This window comes from Pinus tabuliformis, chromosome 2_1 (assembly GCF_031772625.1).
Source record: "Pinus tabuliformis cultivar Carrire ecotype Pingquan chromosome 2_1, CPIR1, whole genome shotgun sequence".
Lineage (NCBI taxonomy): Eukaryota > Viridiplantae > Streptophyta > Pinopsida > Pinales > Pinaceae > Pinus > Pinus tabuliformis.
The window spans coordinates 324,456,096-324,472,855 of NC_142299.1; the positions used below are offsets into that span (position 1 = coordinate 324,456,096).

Here is a 16,760-nt window from a genome sequence, read left to right on the forward strand (position 1 = left end):
AAGGATGCATGTTTAATGAAGATGATAATCTCCTTAAATTAATGATTGTAAGTACTCACTTGAAAAATGAGTAGGGTTGATGTGTATGTCATATTTCCTCATGGAAGAGGAAAAGTCATGGTGAATGTGATGTGTGGTTGTGATAATTTGTTAAGTTAGATTAATCTGGTTTTGTGAACTTATTTTTTCTAATTGGAATACTCACCAAAGTGTGACTTGCAGTTGGAACAAAATTTCAACTTCAAGCAATTATAGGTTGATGCATATATTGCCAAGGCAACCAATTATATTGGAATTAACTCTTTCGAATAAACTAACGATGGTGTGTTGTTTTATTACATAAGAAGGCATACAACAATAAGGAAAGAGGAAGGTTCGCCATAATGCACAATACAATGTGGAGAAAACTTCACACATGAGGAATGATAAACCAAATAAGAGGAAAGATGTTGAAATTCCTCCAAATTCAGTGGAGTTGAGAAGCTTGAAAGTTGAACTAGAGAGTTACAAGGCTAATCATAAGAGATCCTTAGAGCACAAGAGGAGTAGAAGGAGATCAATTTAGTGTTATTGCAAGGTATATTAGATTTACAAAGGCAAAGGCAACATGGAACAGTTGCCAGTAGTATGGACATACATTTGTCTAAGAGGGTGCTAAGCCCATCAGAAGTTCTGAAATATGGGCCAACTGCTAGCTATACAAGAAAAAAATCTACAAAGAGGCATAGGAGTGTCAAGAAAGACATACCTAGTGTCATAAAATCTCTTTAGCATTAAAAACACTTTGTTGTGTTTCTTCGATAAAAAGTAAAGGACTTCAATATGAACAAACAATCCAAGCTTAATGGATTTTTATAGGTTACGGGGAATAGTGGCCTAACAAGGAAGTTTTGACACAAAGACTACTCGGGTCCACATAGACTTGGCCACAAGACAAATCCAAAACAAATGTTTCATGGGTCATCTCCCTCACATTACAGACAACATGGATTTTGCATTTTTAGTTATGTTACTCATTTATTCACTGCAAACCTCCCACAACAAGAAACCATGCAAAGAAAGGCTTCTTTGGCTTCAAGATTGACTTCCAAAGGCTTCACTTGAAGCACAATCATGCTTTATGCTTGTACCTAACTCGCCAAAGCTTATTCAAATGACTCTCGAATACTAGTTTGAGACAGCCATTTGTAACACAGTTCAATCTTATATCTTGGGAACATTATGGCACACCCCCATTTCCAATCTTGCACCATGCTCAAGGTCCTTGAAGGTTCAACTTAGGAAGAAGTCATCAAGTATTAGGCCTTGTACACACTCAAAAATATAAGTATACAGACTTTCCTGTCAAAATTTATGTTTCTGTTTTGTTTAGAGGATCCATTCCCTCCTTTTATTATCAACCAAGTCCTTGGTTGTCTGTATAGATCTTTTAAACATTCACCACACTAAAAACCATGTAGAATATTGGCTACCATTAAGTTAAACTAGGGAAGACTATCATATGGGCTACCATTAAGTTAAACTAGGGAAGACTATCATAAAAATCTCATTAAATGATAATTCAAGGTTGTCATTAGAGAAATTAAGATTTAAAATGGACCATTTATGAAAAATAAAAAATACTAGTTAAAATAATAAAATAAGAGTTACAAATTTTTGAAAGGGAAAGAAAGAAAACTACTTTTTTAATCATATTTTCAACTCCTCATATGTTTACCCAAAATCCAATGAGTACCTATACTTGAAACATATAAGGAGATAAGTCGAAAATATGATTTAAAAAGTAGTTCTCTTTTTTTCTCCACAAAACTAGTTACCTTGTGATTGACATTATTGTCTTGAATGTTATTAGTTGTTTTAAAGTTGAAGTTGGTAGCACAATTTTTGTTTTGAGATTCATTCTTATTTCTAAATTTCTTTAATGAAAAATAAATCTCTCCATACGAGAATCTTAAGTACTTTGAACAACAAAAGTGCCAACAATTTAAAATAAATAAATAAAATAATTAAAAAAAAAAAACTTTATAAATTTCATTCAGCCATCACCACAAATTCTTGAACACCAAACCTTCCACCCAAATTTTGTTTATACAAAAAGAAAAGAGAAAAAAAAATGTTAAAAGAAAAAAAACCTTGTGAAACCCCTTTGCCATTTGATTATACACAAACCATCATTCATATGTGACAAAACCCCAATTGACCTTGTGAAACCTTTTGGCAAAGACCCAATTGACCTTGTGAAACCCTTTGCCTGTGGCATTGTCAGAAATGAAGTCCATGAGAGCCTTTTCCAAGCACTAATAACACAATGCTAACCATGACAATGACAGAGCAACAAAATTTCTAACAATTATGAAACTCCATTGGTGATCCACTTGTCGATTTTCCTTTCAACACTTTACACCACCACTTTTGGAAGTCCTTAGCAGAAACCTAGAAAGCACTAGGAATACTAAGTAATTTAAATTTTTGACCCAACGGAAACCAAACCAGGACCAATTATAAACAGGGAACTAATGTGGCTCTGGGTGTTGCCTTTCTCTGTAACACAGGGGTTGCGCCATCGGATATTTAATCGCGAGGGCAAGTAAAAAATATCCAGACATTCCATTCCTCTGTCTCAAGAAATTTGATTCCCAAAATGGACAAAAAGTGTCATTAGCAAAGTGGTTATTCACGAGCCAGCGAGCAAAATGATTGTTCAGTAGCTAGAAATCATCGGTTTCAGGGAGTGAGAGACTTTTAACAAGCCCTGCTCCAACCTTATGACATACCAACACATGCAAGGTTGGAGATGGTGGACAACCTTGCCTGATGGATCAAAATAAACCAACGTCAGATTTGCATCTATTAATGGGCAGGGACGCAAAACCTTCTACAAAAAGTGTCTCCATAACACTAGTGAAGGATGAGGGAAACATCAAAATGATGCATGGCCACTCAAATCAGAATTTCACTGTTTATCTTTTATAAAAAATTTACAACTCATTGGGAAAGACTATATCCAAACCCTGTGGTATTAGGGCACTCCAAAGCTCAAAGAGTGTGGAGATGCCTCCCTAATCCTCCATCCAAAATACCAAAAATACAATGTTATTAGTGTGGAGATGCCTCGCTAATCCTCCATCCAAAATGCCCAAAATACAATGTTATTAGGGCACTCACACAGTGTGAAGATGCGTTCCCCCTGGGTTTCCGTAATGTTTGACAGAGTTAATGATATTAGAAGTTATATTTATTGCTTGATGCCTTATAATAACATTAGGGTGCTCACACAATATGAAGTTGCGTTCCTTATGGGTTGCCATAACGTTTCACAGAGTTAATGATATTAGAAGCTATGTGTATTGCTTGATGGCCTATCTATTATAGTTGTCTACTTTGAAGTTTGGACATGAGGTTTCAGCTGTGCATTGGATGAGCACAATGGAGGTATTATAGTTGATAATAATGACAGATTTCTTCAACCCCGTTAGCCAGTTAGTGTACTATGGAGACCTATAGTGTTCATCCTAAATGAGAAAGGGCTTATAACCAGATTAGAATGGAGAATATGAAATTTCAAGTTTCTAGTAAACTTGAAGTTGAAATTTTAATTAAAAGCTATGTATATTGCTTGATGGCCTATATATTATAGTTGTCTACTTTGAAGTTTGGACATGAGGTTTCAGCTGTGCATTGGATGAGCACAATGGAGGTATTATAGTTGATAATAATGACAAATTTCTTCAACCACGTTAGCCAGTTAGTGTACTATGGAGACCTATAGTGTTCATCCTAAATGAGAAAGGGCTTATACCCAGATTAGAATGGAGAATATGAAATTTCAAGTTTCTAGTAAACTTGAAGTTGAAATTTTAAATGGTTTATGAAATTTTAAATATCCTCCTCCAATGAGTTGGTAGGTATGACTCCATTGTAGACAGGTTGATACAATTTGGCAAATAAGTGGTCTAACTAATAAGATAAAATTATTTTTTTTCATTTTTTGAATCTAGTCAATTTTGCCAAAATCTGGTAGAGATTTTCAAGAATCATAAGTTTAATTTATTTTGCAAAATGCAAAGTTCAAGTGCCTTGGGATTTTTAAGGGTGTTGAATCCATTTATGCATTAAAAAAACATTTTAAACAATAAGAAATCACAATCTCACTTGAAATTGTATGAAATTTTTTAGAATTCCAAATTCATATATACCTATGTTGCCAGGAAACGTGGGTGCGGGGACGGGGACGGGGACGACATTTTTGGAAACAGGGTGCGTGGGTTCGTCAGGTAATATAATAATATTAAATTTTAATAATTAAATTTTATAAATTATAAATTTATAATTAATAATATATAGAAATTTGAATTTGTATATTTTTTCAACTTTAAACAAGAAAACTTTAATGATAATCATTTAAACATGCACATCATTGAACATTCAACATTGACATTGAAATTTCAAAATTTATCACCAAAAAACTGTTCTTTTGAATCTTTTCCGTGTAACCATGACATTGTGACAGCTATGTGAGAGAGCTCAAGGCTACTACTAAAACTGAAAATTCAAAATACATACTAGGATAAATGCTAGACTCAGCTATTTTGGTGAAACTTGGGACAGATTTTGTCACACACAGGCTTTAAAATAACTATGCAGCTTAGGTTCATTTGCAAGGATGCCTATCAATGAATCAGGCTGTGGTCGTACGAACCCTTCCTCCTACACAGCCAAGGAGTGTTAGCATTTCTGCCTCCTGCTCTAATTTCAAGACAGCTTCTCTCCTTATTTAAATTGCTCATTCTGGCTGGAGCTTGAGCTTGTAACTTTGCTTTGAATGTTTAGTCTCTCCCATATAAAAACACAATTTTTTCATAGGAGATTCTTCTCAACCTGATAGTGGTCTAGAATTTTCTTGATGTCTAATCATCCACTTGCCCCATGCATGGTGTGCTCTGTGGTAAAGCAATCCCAAAAACAGTGGCAGCCTTACCCTTCCACAAAACACGCTTATCAGTCTTTGTTTCCCAATAAAATGCACAGCAGCCATCTGATGGCTTGAGGGATAGTTTGTCTTTGAGTGCAAAGCTCTGCCTGAATATTAATTATCTAAACATAAAACATCTTCGCAGTTTTTAGAGATTACTTGGTGTACAAGTCTGTAGAGACCATATATGATTTAGGCATATTTTCCTAGTTTTAATCTTAACATGATGTTATCAGAATGTTGTGAGAAATTGGCAGATTTTGATACTTAATTTAGCCATTGTCCAAAATAGCCCTTCGCCATTTAACAGCATCAGCTGATTACAGCTTATGGCTGGTCTCAATCCTACTTTCTATTTGACCGAAAATCTCTGAACCTGTATGTGTGCATTTACAGTTTATAATTTGATGGTTATTTGGCTCGGGAATGAATGTTTCATTCCAAATTGATTTACAAGAATTCTTAAAAAAAAAGACTTGTAAAAAACTTAAAAAACCGGGTGCGGGTACCCGTGCAACACAGAGTTTGATGGTAAGGACCGTGGAAGAATGTTTCATTCCAACTTGATTTACAAGAATTGATTTAGGGTTTTTTAGGTTTTGTTATAAGTTTTACCTTTGTTATAAGTTATTTTTTAAATTTCAATAAAAAAAATTATTTGAAAATTAAATTTTTAATGTAGTTTTTTTATGAAGAACCAAAAGAACCCAAAGAACCCAATCCGAAGAACCCGAAAAACCCAAGCACCCGAAGAACCCAAGAACCCATTAAAGGAAAATAACCCAATTTTTTTTTTTGAAGAACCCGGTTCTTCTGGGTTCGTTTGGAAAGAACCCGTACCCGAATCCAGTACTTCGGTGCAAGAACCCAGGACGGGTTCGAGAACCCCACCCCCGGTGCAGGTACCCATGCAACACAAATTTATACATTCAAAATAAGTCAATCTCACCCAAAATTATATCCCTAGATTTTAGTGGAAAAAATCATTTTCACTGTGCCAAAAAAGTATTATCCTCATCCCTCACTAAGTGTTTGCAGTTTCCAAAGATATGAAAAAATGGAAGGTGCGTTATCTTGGTATTGGCATTGTGGTAAGGTAAACCATCTCTACTTAGAAACATGTGTTGTCGATTCCACACCCAAATCACTCCATGGAAAGTGCACTGTTTTCTTCAATAAATGCGTTTTGTAGCTTCTATCAATAATAATATAGCAACTTATAAGCATTTATTAACAACAACCAAAGGAAAAATTGGACAGCAGCAAAGCAGATCTTAGAAACTAAATTACAAGTGGCTGGCTACAACAGAACCAATTCCGGAACGAGCAACAGAAACATATCTAAGTCCAAGAACATTAATTTGCCGTGCTGGTGGCCACTGGAAACGAAGCCCATAATCAATCATCTTAAAAACATAAAAAATTTGCAGCAGCAGGAAGCAGGAACCATTACAGATGCAGGGGGTTGGTCACTACTATCATTGTTAGATGGCCCCTTCCAGCAGCCGTTGGTTGGTGATTCGCGCTTGGGAACAGTAAATTCTGGACCATCATTATTCTGCTGCTGTTCTTCAGAGGCTTCCGCTGCTTCAGAAATTGCCAGGGCCAACATAGGAAACTTGTCATCCAGTGGCCAGGGAAGGAAGCCACGTGGGCAGCTGGATCACCAGTCACGGCGTTTCCTGACCTGCCTGCCTGACCTTTGCTTTGGCCAGTCTGCACTACTCTGAGATTGCTGGTACCGAAACATCTATTCTTTTTCCTTCTGCATAGTTTTAATTTTCTCGGTAGATAAATGTCTTAGGCCTTTCCCCATAAAGCCAGTTTATGTTCTCTTGTACACAACTGAGACTTAACATCTAGTAAACTGTCCCTGTTACATTATCTTTGACAGACTCCACACTTGTATTCTAGTGACCTATAAGAATGTCATTGCTTTCTGAACTACAAGTATTCAGCGAACATGTTGGCTCATCTTCGACCCGCCTGGAGATAGATTTCATGCGGCAGCCATCTGGATTCAAAGTCTTCTCACTACCCTTTCTCCGCCGTTTAGGAGAGAAAAAATCACAAGCAAAAGCCTCCAATGCTCTTTTAGTCAAGGGGCGGATCCTTGTGCTTTGCCTGCGTACATTTTCCTGTGGAGCACTTCCGTCGTTTTCTCGTGGCCCGGTAGAATGGCTCTCATCTGGGCCTGGACTTGAGGACTTCACAACAATTCCTGAATTATTAAGCACAACCTGAGGGTGCCCATAATTTGCCTCGGAATAAGAAGTTTCTTCAGACTTTGAAGCTTCGGAGACTGGACTACTGATTACTGGGACAGAGTTGATCATAGTATTTAATGGTTGATCTTCTGGTAAGTTCAGACCAGACCCTATCTCAGGTATCAATCTGCATATCCTAGAATTCTGAGAATTGTTATTGATCCTATTTGCAGAAGGCCAATCTGTACTCACAAAAGTAGCATTGATGCTTCTCCCGGCACTTTCTTGAGTTGAATATGGTACGCACATGCTTATTTCTAATGGAGTAGCTCCTAAAAGAGGTTGAGGTTCAGGATATTCTTCCTTGGGATTAAATTTCAGCATTGTTGTTTGATCATTTGACTCACTAGATTCTACCAAACTAGCAGCTTTTATCTCCTCTTTATCATTTATACAGGTAATTAGTTTCCTCCGCTTCAAGGGAGAGGGAAGACAATCCCATTGATCGGGGGTTGATACGTTGCACGATCCAAAAATCTCATTCCTCTCACCCGAGCTTTCATGATCAACTACAACTCGGGTTGACTCTTCAGAATTACAGTTCAATGAATCCTGAGCTTTCACCTTGCACAATCCAAAATTCTTATTCTTCTCACCCGAGCTGTCATGATCAACTATAAATCGGGTTGACTCTTCAGAATTACAGTTCAATGAATCCCCTTGAGATGGCGATAATTCTAAGTTGTCTGTATCCTCTGTTTCCCATGACACATTTTCAGACCTATCTGAGCCATCATCCAGAGGCAAAGTCACTCTCTCTCGTATCCTAGATGGTCCTACTCCTTGTGATGTTAGACTGGTGTCGACTATTGTAAATGCCAAGGATGAAACCTGTGTGTTAAATCTAGGTTGAAGATAGAAACGCTGATGATCCGGATGCCCATTTTCTTCATCTGCATTCTCAGAAGCCTGGACACATTCTGGCTTCACTTCAACTGCAGTTATTTCATGTGTATCTAGTTCAATCAGTCTTGGATCTGAGGCTACCCTGCTTAACACCTCACTAACAGAATCAAAAAAATGAATTCCTTTCGTTAGATCTCTTCTTGAAAACTTATGTACACCAGGGATCAGAAAAACTAAAGGCTGCCTCAATCCAAAGACAGCCTTGTCAGGTTTCTCAGAATGCCATCCCCTCGCTAAGAGACGAGGCCACACTGCCTCCCAAAATAAGTCATCTGCTCGAGCTTTGCTAAGCCTAAAATCTCCAGTTAGGAACTTAATAATCTCTTCAGTAGAAAGGGTGGAACATGCCCTGCCCATAGGAATTTCATGACGAAGAGAACTAACTTGGTTTGTCTTTGCTGGCTCTGTGAGAACTGCAGTAAGATCTTCCTTGCCTTTGCCAATTCCCACAGCTTGAACAAGTACATTTGGTCCTGCTAATGTTTTCAGCTTTGTAACAAACTCTTCCATAGAAACTCTTCCATCATTAAATGCCTTTGTTACCTGTTTATCAGAAAATTCTGTTAGACCCTATACTTATAAGAACATTCAAACTATCATAACAGGAGTAAGGCTAAAAAATTCATAACCAGAAGATTTTTCTTTTGAAATATGCTTCATAATTCTATTGAGTTAAAAAATAAATTGATTGTCAAACATATTATGAAAAAAAGGACAGCTGATAGACTGTCACCACAAACAATGATCAAGGGCTAAAATGTTAAAACACAGCCCAAAATCTAAAACCAGATTCCCATGAACAAAAAATCCCCATGAGACAAAACAGGGGAGATACCAATGAGCTTCCCTTTACAAATCCCCATGCTTTCATACAAGGAAGCAACCTGATCCTGGCAAGAGTAAACAAAAGTATCCCTTTACAACTTCTTGGGCAACATACAAGGGAGCAGCATGTGCCTGAACAAGGAAGTCACTTAACTATCAACTACAGAAAAAAACCCTTAGAGTTCATATCCCGGATCTCAAAAACCGATGGTTGTTACTTGAAAAATTGAGTTCACTTTTGCAAATGTTGTTCACAATTTTCTGCTAATAGGATAATTTGGCATTTAGGTTATTTATATATTGTGAAACAAAAAGATCAATCTGGTCAAGCTGGATTATGATATTTAGTTCATGTGTCAGTTACAAGATGTATCATCCCATCGCAAATGCAAACTTTATTTTCACCCTTATAGCACTAATTTGGTGTAAGAGACATTAAAATTTCATATCAGCACTCCATTGATGTGTAATTAACAACATGCCATTTTTACATTTACATATCTAATAGACTTTTTGAGAAGAAAACTTACCTCTGGGATCTCATGTTTCAAATGCTCAGGTATGTGAGGAATTAGGCGTGTCAACAATTCCTGTTTCCGCCATCCAGAGAAAATGCGCTGCCCCTGGATACACTTTCTGCTTCTTGTCCTTCTAGATTCTGCCCATCTGCAATATGAATCTGTCTTGAAGAACTTCCCGTAATAGTGTGATAATACATCTCCCATTTCTTTGGTTTCCACAAATCTTTTCACAGCTTTAAGATTTTTCCCATAGATATACAGCCCGAGTATGAATAAATCTTCCTCACTTTTACTCCACGATGCACTTTGCCTACCAGGAACTATCATGTAACTTCTCGAACTTGCATCTTCCCCTGTATTATACGTTCCTTGCTGCTGAACCTGGCAATTGGAGTCAATACAGTGCTTGTTTGAGTCCAAAAAACCAACTTTCATCTTCTTGACCGTCCTCCAGCCAACCTTGCCCCTTTTTCTTTGACCCCCATTGCAATAAGATGTATCAAGCACATTCTCAGCTGTAACAGTAGACTCTGTAGCAGTATCTTCTGGTCTTAAGAATTCTGTCTTCAAATCTGTAATAGAACAAACTGCATTGTCCTCTCTGAGTTGGCTGCTGTTAATAATCTCATGGGTACATCGATCATTTTCCACCTCAGAAAAATCCAGTTGACATAATCCACAATCTTTCTTTATAGCTGGAATTGGGGAAGACTCCTTTGAATGGAACTCATTATCTGAGGATCTTCCATTTCCAAAAGGTGAGAAACAACAGATCTGCATTACTGGCACATGCAACCCTTCCACAAACAGTAGTTCAAAGTCTTCAGTCTTGCCATCCTTATTATCTTTACTTCTATTCATTCCCAGTTGATCATGGCCCATTTTCATCTTAAATGGTGGCACATTGACTTGATACTTGTCTCCAATCCGGGGGGGAATATGTGGACTGTCAGAGGTATCATTAGAGTTAGTAGAGGCCGATGACAGTAATAGACTTCCAAATATTTCATCAATTGGCCCACTCCCACCACCGCTTTCATGAGAAGATGACTGCATTTCTGGTATGGTGAAAGCCAGTCTCTCCATCTGTCTTGAATGACAGTTAAGATCTGAACAGGCAAACATAATTTTTGAGACAGCCGACATCAAGGCCATGCACACTAGTAGCTAGGGCCTAGGCAATAAAGTACTTGAAATGGGGAATTACTGGACAATAGATTAGACAAACTTAGATTAGACATGTCAAACAGTACTTTATTTTTCCTTTTGTCCTAGCCAAATCTGAAAGCGTATTAATTTGTTCAGGGTTAATCTACATGTGCTTCTTCATTCATTAACAAAAAAAAAAAATTGGTACATACTACAAACATATGGATCAACTCAGAAGTTCTTCTAATTAATTCACAGATCATAAATCTTGAATACATTTTGTGTCAACACTGAGAACATTCAATGCCAAGCATGTTGTAAAAGAAGAGATTCATCTGGACTAGCAACCATGACTGAGAGTTCCATTAAAACTTGAGATACATGGAAAGAAGTTGCAGTATTAGGACTGGTATTTCTACTTATGATTAGTTTGTTAGTATGGACTCTTCAAGGCATCTATCCTTTCAAGGGGCAGTTTGCAGTTCATCCTGTTTTCTCCTAATTCAGGGGAGATTAGTTGCAGATTTCAGTTGTCCATGAAAATCAAATTCTGAGCAAGGCTTATACTTGTAGCTTTCTAGTTGCAAATCCATTTGAAATCTGGGAACATTTGAAACCACTGTCTACAAAGTCAAAAGAAAATTGTGGCAAGGAGTTACGTTTATCCACATTAGTTTGAACCATAATACCTAAAATCAAATACTCTGACTAGAAACCTTTTTCCCTACGATTGTTGTTTCTTATATACATTCTAGGAGGTCTACATAAACCCCTGTAATCATCTGTATGAAAAAAATTGGTCTTTTCTTTGGGCCTTCCAGCCGCTGGTTTATTTAGATCCAGGAAGTCTACATAAGCCTCTCTGATCATCTGCATCGAAGATGCTGTTGTTTCTGCATGCCTTGCAGCCTCTGGTTAACCTCATCTAGCAGCCATGATGATGGCTTTCATTTTGAATATAATCTGGCCTTTGATAATCATATAGTGCAGGCCTGAACTATCAGTTGCAATGGCATAGCATGAACAGTGAAAGTAAGACGTTGGTATGGCCCCCACCCAGTTGTTATATGAAGGTAATTTTTTTCCACGTGTCCATTGTATTTACAGGAAAACGGGTAATGCCCTATGGTTAGCCATTTTTCGTGCCTGGCAGCCTAAAATGTAAATTCCAGATTGCCATCTGTAATGTTCTCATGTCTGAGTCATACATTGTAAAATTTACAAGTTATTACATGTGGCATCTGCAAACTTTTGAGTTCTCTGCTTTCCTTTATTTTTGAAAATTGCATCAGGCATTGCAATATAAACATACAAAAGTACCTGGGTGAACATCGTCAGACTAAAACTTGATGGTGCTCCATCACCCAACATAAGTGAGTAGAGCTAGCAAACAGGCCTTATCCACACTCTAATATATCAATAGACAATATCTGTATGAGAAATAACCATTCTACATGAAAGTTAATCAACAAAGTCAACTTTGAACACATTTCTCCTCGATTGAACTTGGACAAATGACCACTAAAAGTAGCTCTGTATCTCATCCATAGAAATGAAAGTCTTGTCAAATAAATAGTACTGCATAAACCCTGCCATGCTTCCTGATCGTCCAGTTATTTCCAAGAATATAACCCTTCCCCCTCAAAAGAACTCAAAGAGGATTGAAAATTGTGTCTCAATATATCACCAATATGCTTGGGCATGTTACCCATCAACATACATGCGTAACCCTAGGAGAAATTATTTCTCCTATGATGCAGCTTGCGAGCCAGCAGCCCCTACCATGATCCACTGATAACCAGCCTCAAATGCTTCTCACCTATTCTTCGATCAGTACATTCATCTGTCTAGCCTACTCATCAGATGAAGGTGGGTCATCTATTGTGAGGTACATTAACCAATTTTGCATGTAGGTGCTTTCATTTAATGTTTAAGGCATGCTAGTATGGGTCACAGGTTGAAATTGGATTATACTGCTACATTCGTATACTGGTTCCATTACTTCAACTTGGTGGTTATCATTTGTTCCTAATTCAGTGTGACCTTCCCTAGGGTCTTTGTTTCACTATCTAGGAGGGGCACAAAATTCATACTTCACACTTGTCATTATTCCCTTTATTCATTCTCCCATCTTTTGATTGGTTTTTATCAATCGCTCGTATTGGTTCTCTATGTACCACATTCTACAAGAAGAAAGGGTTGGAAATACCAAAGGTTGATGCAGTTGTAAGAAAAGAAAAAGCATAAGATAAATATCAAAATATAAAAGAATAACAAGGGATGTAAAGCAATCAAAAGCCAATTATAGCTTGAGCTCTACCTAAGACTAACCATGTATATCACGTCTATCAAAGTAAAAGGAACTCCCTAAGAACATCCTAACCCCAATGAAGCAATAAACCGCCCATCATTAACAGGGGATTATATCATCATTATTACATGATAAATCAATGGATTTTGTTAAACAAGCCAAATCAGATGAAGAAAAATGCAAATAAGGGGTCTTGGAAAAACAAAGGTGAGGGAAGGTAACTCAAGTAGCTAAGCACTCCCTCTATAGAGGCGCTCATGGATGACTTGCCCCTATCATTTGAAAGGGTTGACCAAGGAACTGTTCCTACCCCTAGGGTTGGAAGCACCTAATAGGGTCACGTGATAACCCTCAAATACCTAACTATGGTAACATGTATACAATCATAAGCTAGTAAGACATTTGAAGATGATACTTGTGTGAAGTACTTTGATGGCTTTGACATTGAATATGGTCCACCTTGATGCTCTTATGGTTCTTGTACCCATGATGTTGATCTCACTTGATTCCTTGAGTATGTGCTAGATGGCTCTTCCAGGTGCAACCAGGATAACTTAAGGGATGATATGATGCTTCTCCAGCACTTCAAAGGTGATGTCCAACTACATCTAATGATGACGTAGAGCACTTTGACAAAGGAAGTTGGGCACTTTTTGAGCGGTGTTGAACTTGAGGTTGACTTGGCATAGTTGATGAGACCCTCCCTCTGCCTCAAAACCTTGGACATTGATGATCTAGGCTTGGATTTTGCTTGGGGATCAAGTGTACCAAGGAGATGACAAAACACCTCCAGACTGGCATTATACCTTCTTGATGGACATTTCTCTTCTCTTGATGATGGTTGATAATGATGATCACTTGGGACCCCTTTGGAGGGGATTGTGCACCTTCTTCTAGGATGACATCATGCCCTAGCTTGATGACATCACCCATGTGCTACATTTGATGATGTAGGCATTTTAGAGGGTGATGTTGTGGCTTGAGAGGGCTATTTTAGTGATGAGGCACCTTGTTGGAAATGGAGAGACATGACTTGTGAATGAGGCATGCATTTTGAGTCATATTTTGCACCATTTCAAGGACAAACATGACTTTGGATATGATGTCACCCTTTGAAGAGACATTTTTCCCTCACATGCGGGCTAATTGAGGCTTATTTTCGTTATTTTTTTTTTTGTTTTGGGGGATTGGCTTGATGACCTATCTACCTTGTATAATGGATAATTTGTTTTGTAGAGGCTTCTAGTAAAGGTAAATCAACTTAGTTACCCTCATGTAGTCAATTTGTTTCTTGGATTCATCGTCACACTTCGATCAAAACTTCTTGATTAGTGATTCTTCTCTCTTGTGTGCTATGAAGTCACAGTTAAGCAACTTCCATTAGGTGGATTAGAGGGTGATGTTGTGGCTTGAGAGGGCTATTTTAGTGATGAGGCACCTTGTTGGAAATGGAGAGACATGACTTGTGAATGAGGCATGCATTTTGAGTCATATTTTGCACCATTTCAAGGACAAACATTACTTTGGATATGAAGTCACCCTTTGAAGAGACGTTTTCCCTCACATGCGGGCTAATTGAGGCTTATTTTCGTTATTTTTGTTTTGTTTTGGGGGATTGGCTTGATGACCTATCTACCTTGTATAATGGATAATTTGTTTTGTAGAGGCTTCTAGTAAAGGTAAATCAACTTAGTTACTGTCATATAGTCAATTTGTTTCTTGGATTCATCGTCACACTTGGATCAAAACTTCTTGATTAGTGATTCTTCTCTCTTGTGTGCTATGAAGTCACAGTTAAGCAACTTCCATTATGGTGGATCTTGGATGTTACATGGTGAAGTTAGTTTATTTGTTTTATCTTGGTATTATGTTCCATGGGATTAATATTTTGTGCTACATTAGTTTATTTGGTATTTTCTTCAATGTCCCTTGTTGAGCTAAACCCTAGGGTTAGACATTGTGTAAAAGTGCATTAGAGAAGCAAAATTGAAGTTTTTCATGCATTTTTCAGCCATTTTCTAGGATTTTATTTGTTGTTTTATGCCTTATTAACTGTCAAAATGTGTTGTAACTTTTTCTCTAGTTTGCTTCTAATTTAGCCTTCATTTCACATAGCTTATTCATAATTTTCACGACCAAATTTGCTGCTGTCATAAACTACTGTTTTTCTGCAATTTGCTGATTTAAAGCCCTAGTTTATAGCAGCCTCAACTATTTTCTTGATTTGATATGTTCAAGAAACCTACTTGAGACTCTTTAGGCCAACCATAGCCTTTAGCTTGACCCATATCTCTATTGTACCCAAATCTGGAATTTATTCCTTCACCTCAAACCTTGATTTATCATACCTTTATTTGGTGGATATATGGTGTAGGATCCTCGGGGGTACTTAGCTTAAGATCCTTGTGTTACTTGATCCCTAAGCCCTATGAGGGAAGTCTCCCTTGTGTTGGATCATGTCCTTCACTAAAGAGAGGGCTCAGGGGAGTAGTTGTTGAGGTGACAGCGGTAACACTTCTGTGTGTTGCACATTGTCTAGGTCACCTATTGAGGCTTTGAACTAAGTGCTAGATTTTGTCATAACAAGGCTCACTTCATAACTCCTTTATGAGAAATTAAGCACATTCCATCTATCAGCCCAGATATATGCAGCCAAGCATTAATCAGCAGGCTTTAACTCAATTATCATCAACTCTATTATTCGTGATTTGAAAGAATTTTTTGTTTTGCAAAGAGATTGACAATGATTCGGCTACCTTATTTTGGCATCCTGCAATCCCCATCTTCTCTTAAGTCTATCAAAAATGTTACAACTTGGACTTATTGCTTCGTAAAGCTTCTTTGTATTGTTATTGAAGTACTTTTTATGGTAGCACCATCTCCAATCTTTCAAAATGGAGCTTGTTACCCTTCATGTATCATAAGGATTGTCCTAGGTTGAAGACCCTATCCAAGTAGTTTGTGCTTGGAGGATGATGGCTTAGGAGCCATATTTTTGTGGTTTTGGATGCATATTATTCATGGATTATCATCTTTTGTTGGCATCATTGTCTCACATTTTGGAGGCCTACATCTTGCACATGTGGAGTTTGGTAGAGTGTTGGGTTTCTTCATGGGGTTTTGATTAGCATAGTGCGCTCTTAGTTAATTACTAGCACATTCATTGAAGAAATACCCATCAACTAAGGGTTTTCCTAAATATTATTGATTATTTGTTGCTATTTGATGTAGTGCATGGGGTACCTTGCATAATTCACATGAAATCCTAAGGTTAATGGCATATTATTTTGGATTATTGCTTCATCATTTGATTGATATCTCCTAGAGGAAGTAGGCTCTCACTAGGGCACATATTCCTAGGGTGCATGCCTTGAAAATTGATTTTGCATTAAATGGTTGAGATCTATTCTTGAGGAGTGTACTACTTTGTGGACACGCTCCTAAGGCACCCTCTTTCTTTGATGGTATTGGGTTATTGAATTTAGTCAAGCTCCCATCTGTTGGCATAACTTCTTAGAGCACTCTAGCCCCGTTTACTATTATGAGCATGTCTTGAATATTTTGAGCCGGTTGATTCCCTAAAATAGTGGAGCATTTCCCTTTTTGACATCATTGGTACATTTTTTTAGGAGACCTAACTATCTTTCATGCTCTATGAGGTCTCTCCACATTTGTGCCCATGGTTTTGGAGATCAATGGATGGTTTTGGCACATGGTTTCTCCTTTTGATAATTGGTTTTGATTATTTTATCAGGAGAACATCCCCTTGTTGCACATTCTCCTAGGTCATCCCATTTATCACTCATAGT

At 37.6% G+C, this 16,760-nt stretch overlaps 1 protein-coding gene across 2 annotated transcripts in view; it reads right to left on the reverse strand.

Moving 5' to 3' along the window:
• Positions 1-6,177: 6,177 nt before the first annotated feature.
• LOC149200154 (uncharacterized) overlaps positions 6,178-16,760 on the reverse strand; it is a 39,749-nt gene continuing 29,166 nt past the window's right edge. For both annotated transcript variants that reach the window (XM_089402621.1, XM_089402620.1), the window contains 2 exons: positions 9,501-10,600; positions 6,178-8,688 (listed from right to left, as the gene is read on the reverse strand). In XM_089402621.1, the coding sequence (XP_089258747.1) occupies positions 6,883-8,688; positions 9,501-10,577 (2,883 nt within the window). In that variant the 5' untranslated portion in view covers positions 10,578-10,600 and the 3' untranslated portion in view covers positions 6,178-6,882. The remainder of the gene's footprint in view (positions 8,689-9,500; positions 10,601-16,760) is intronic.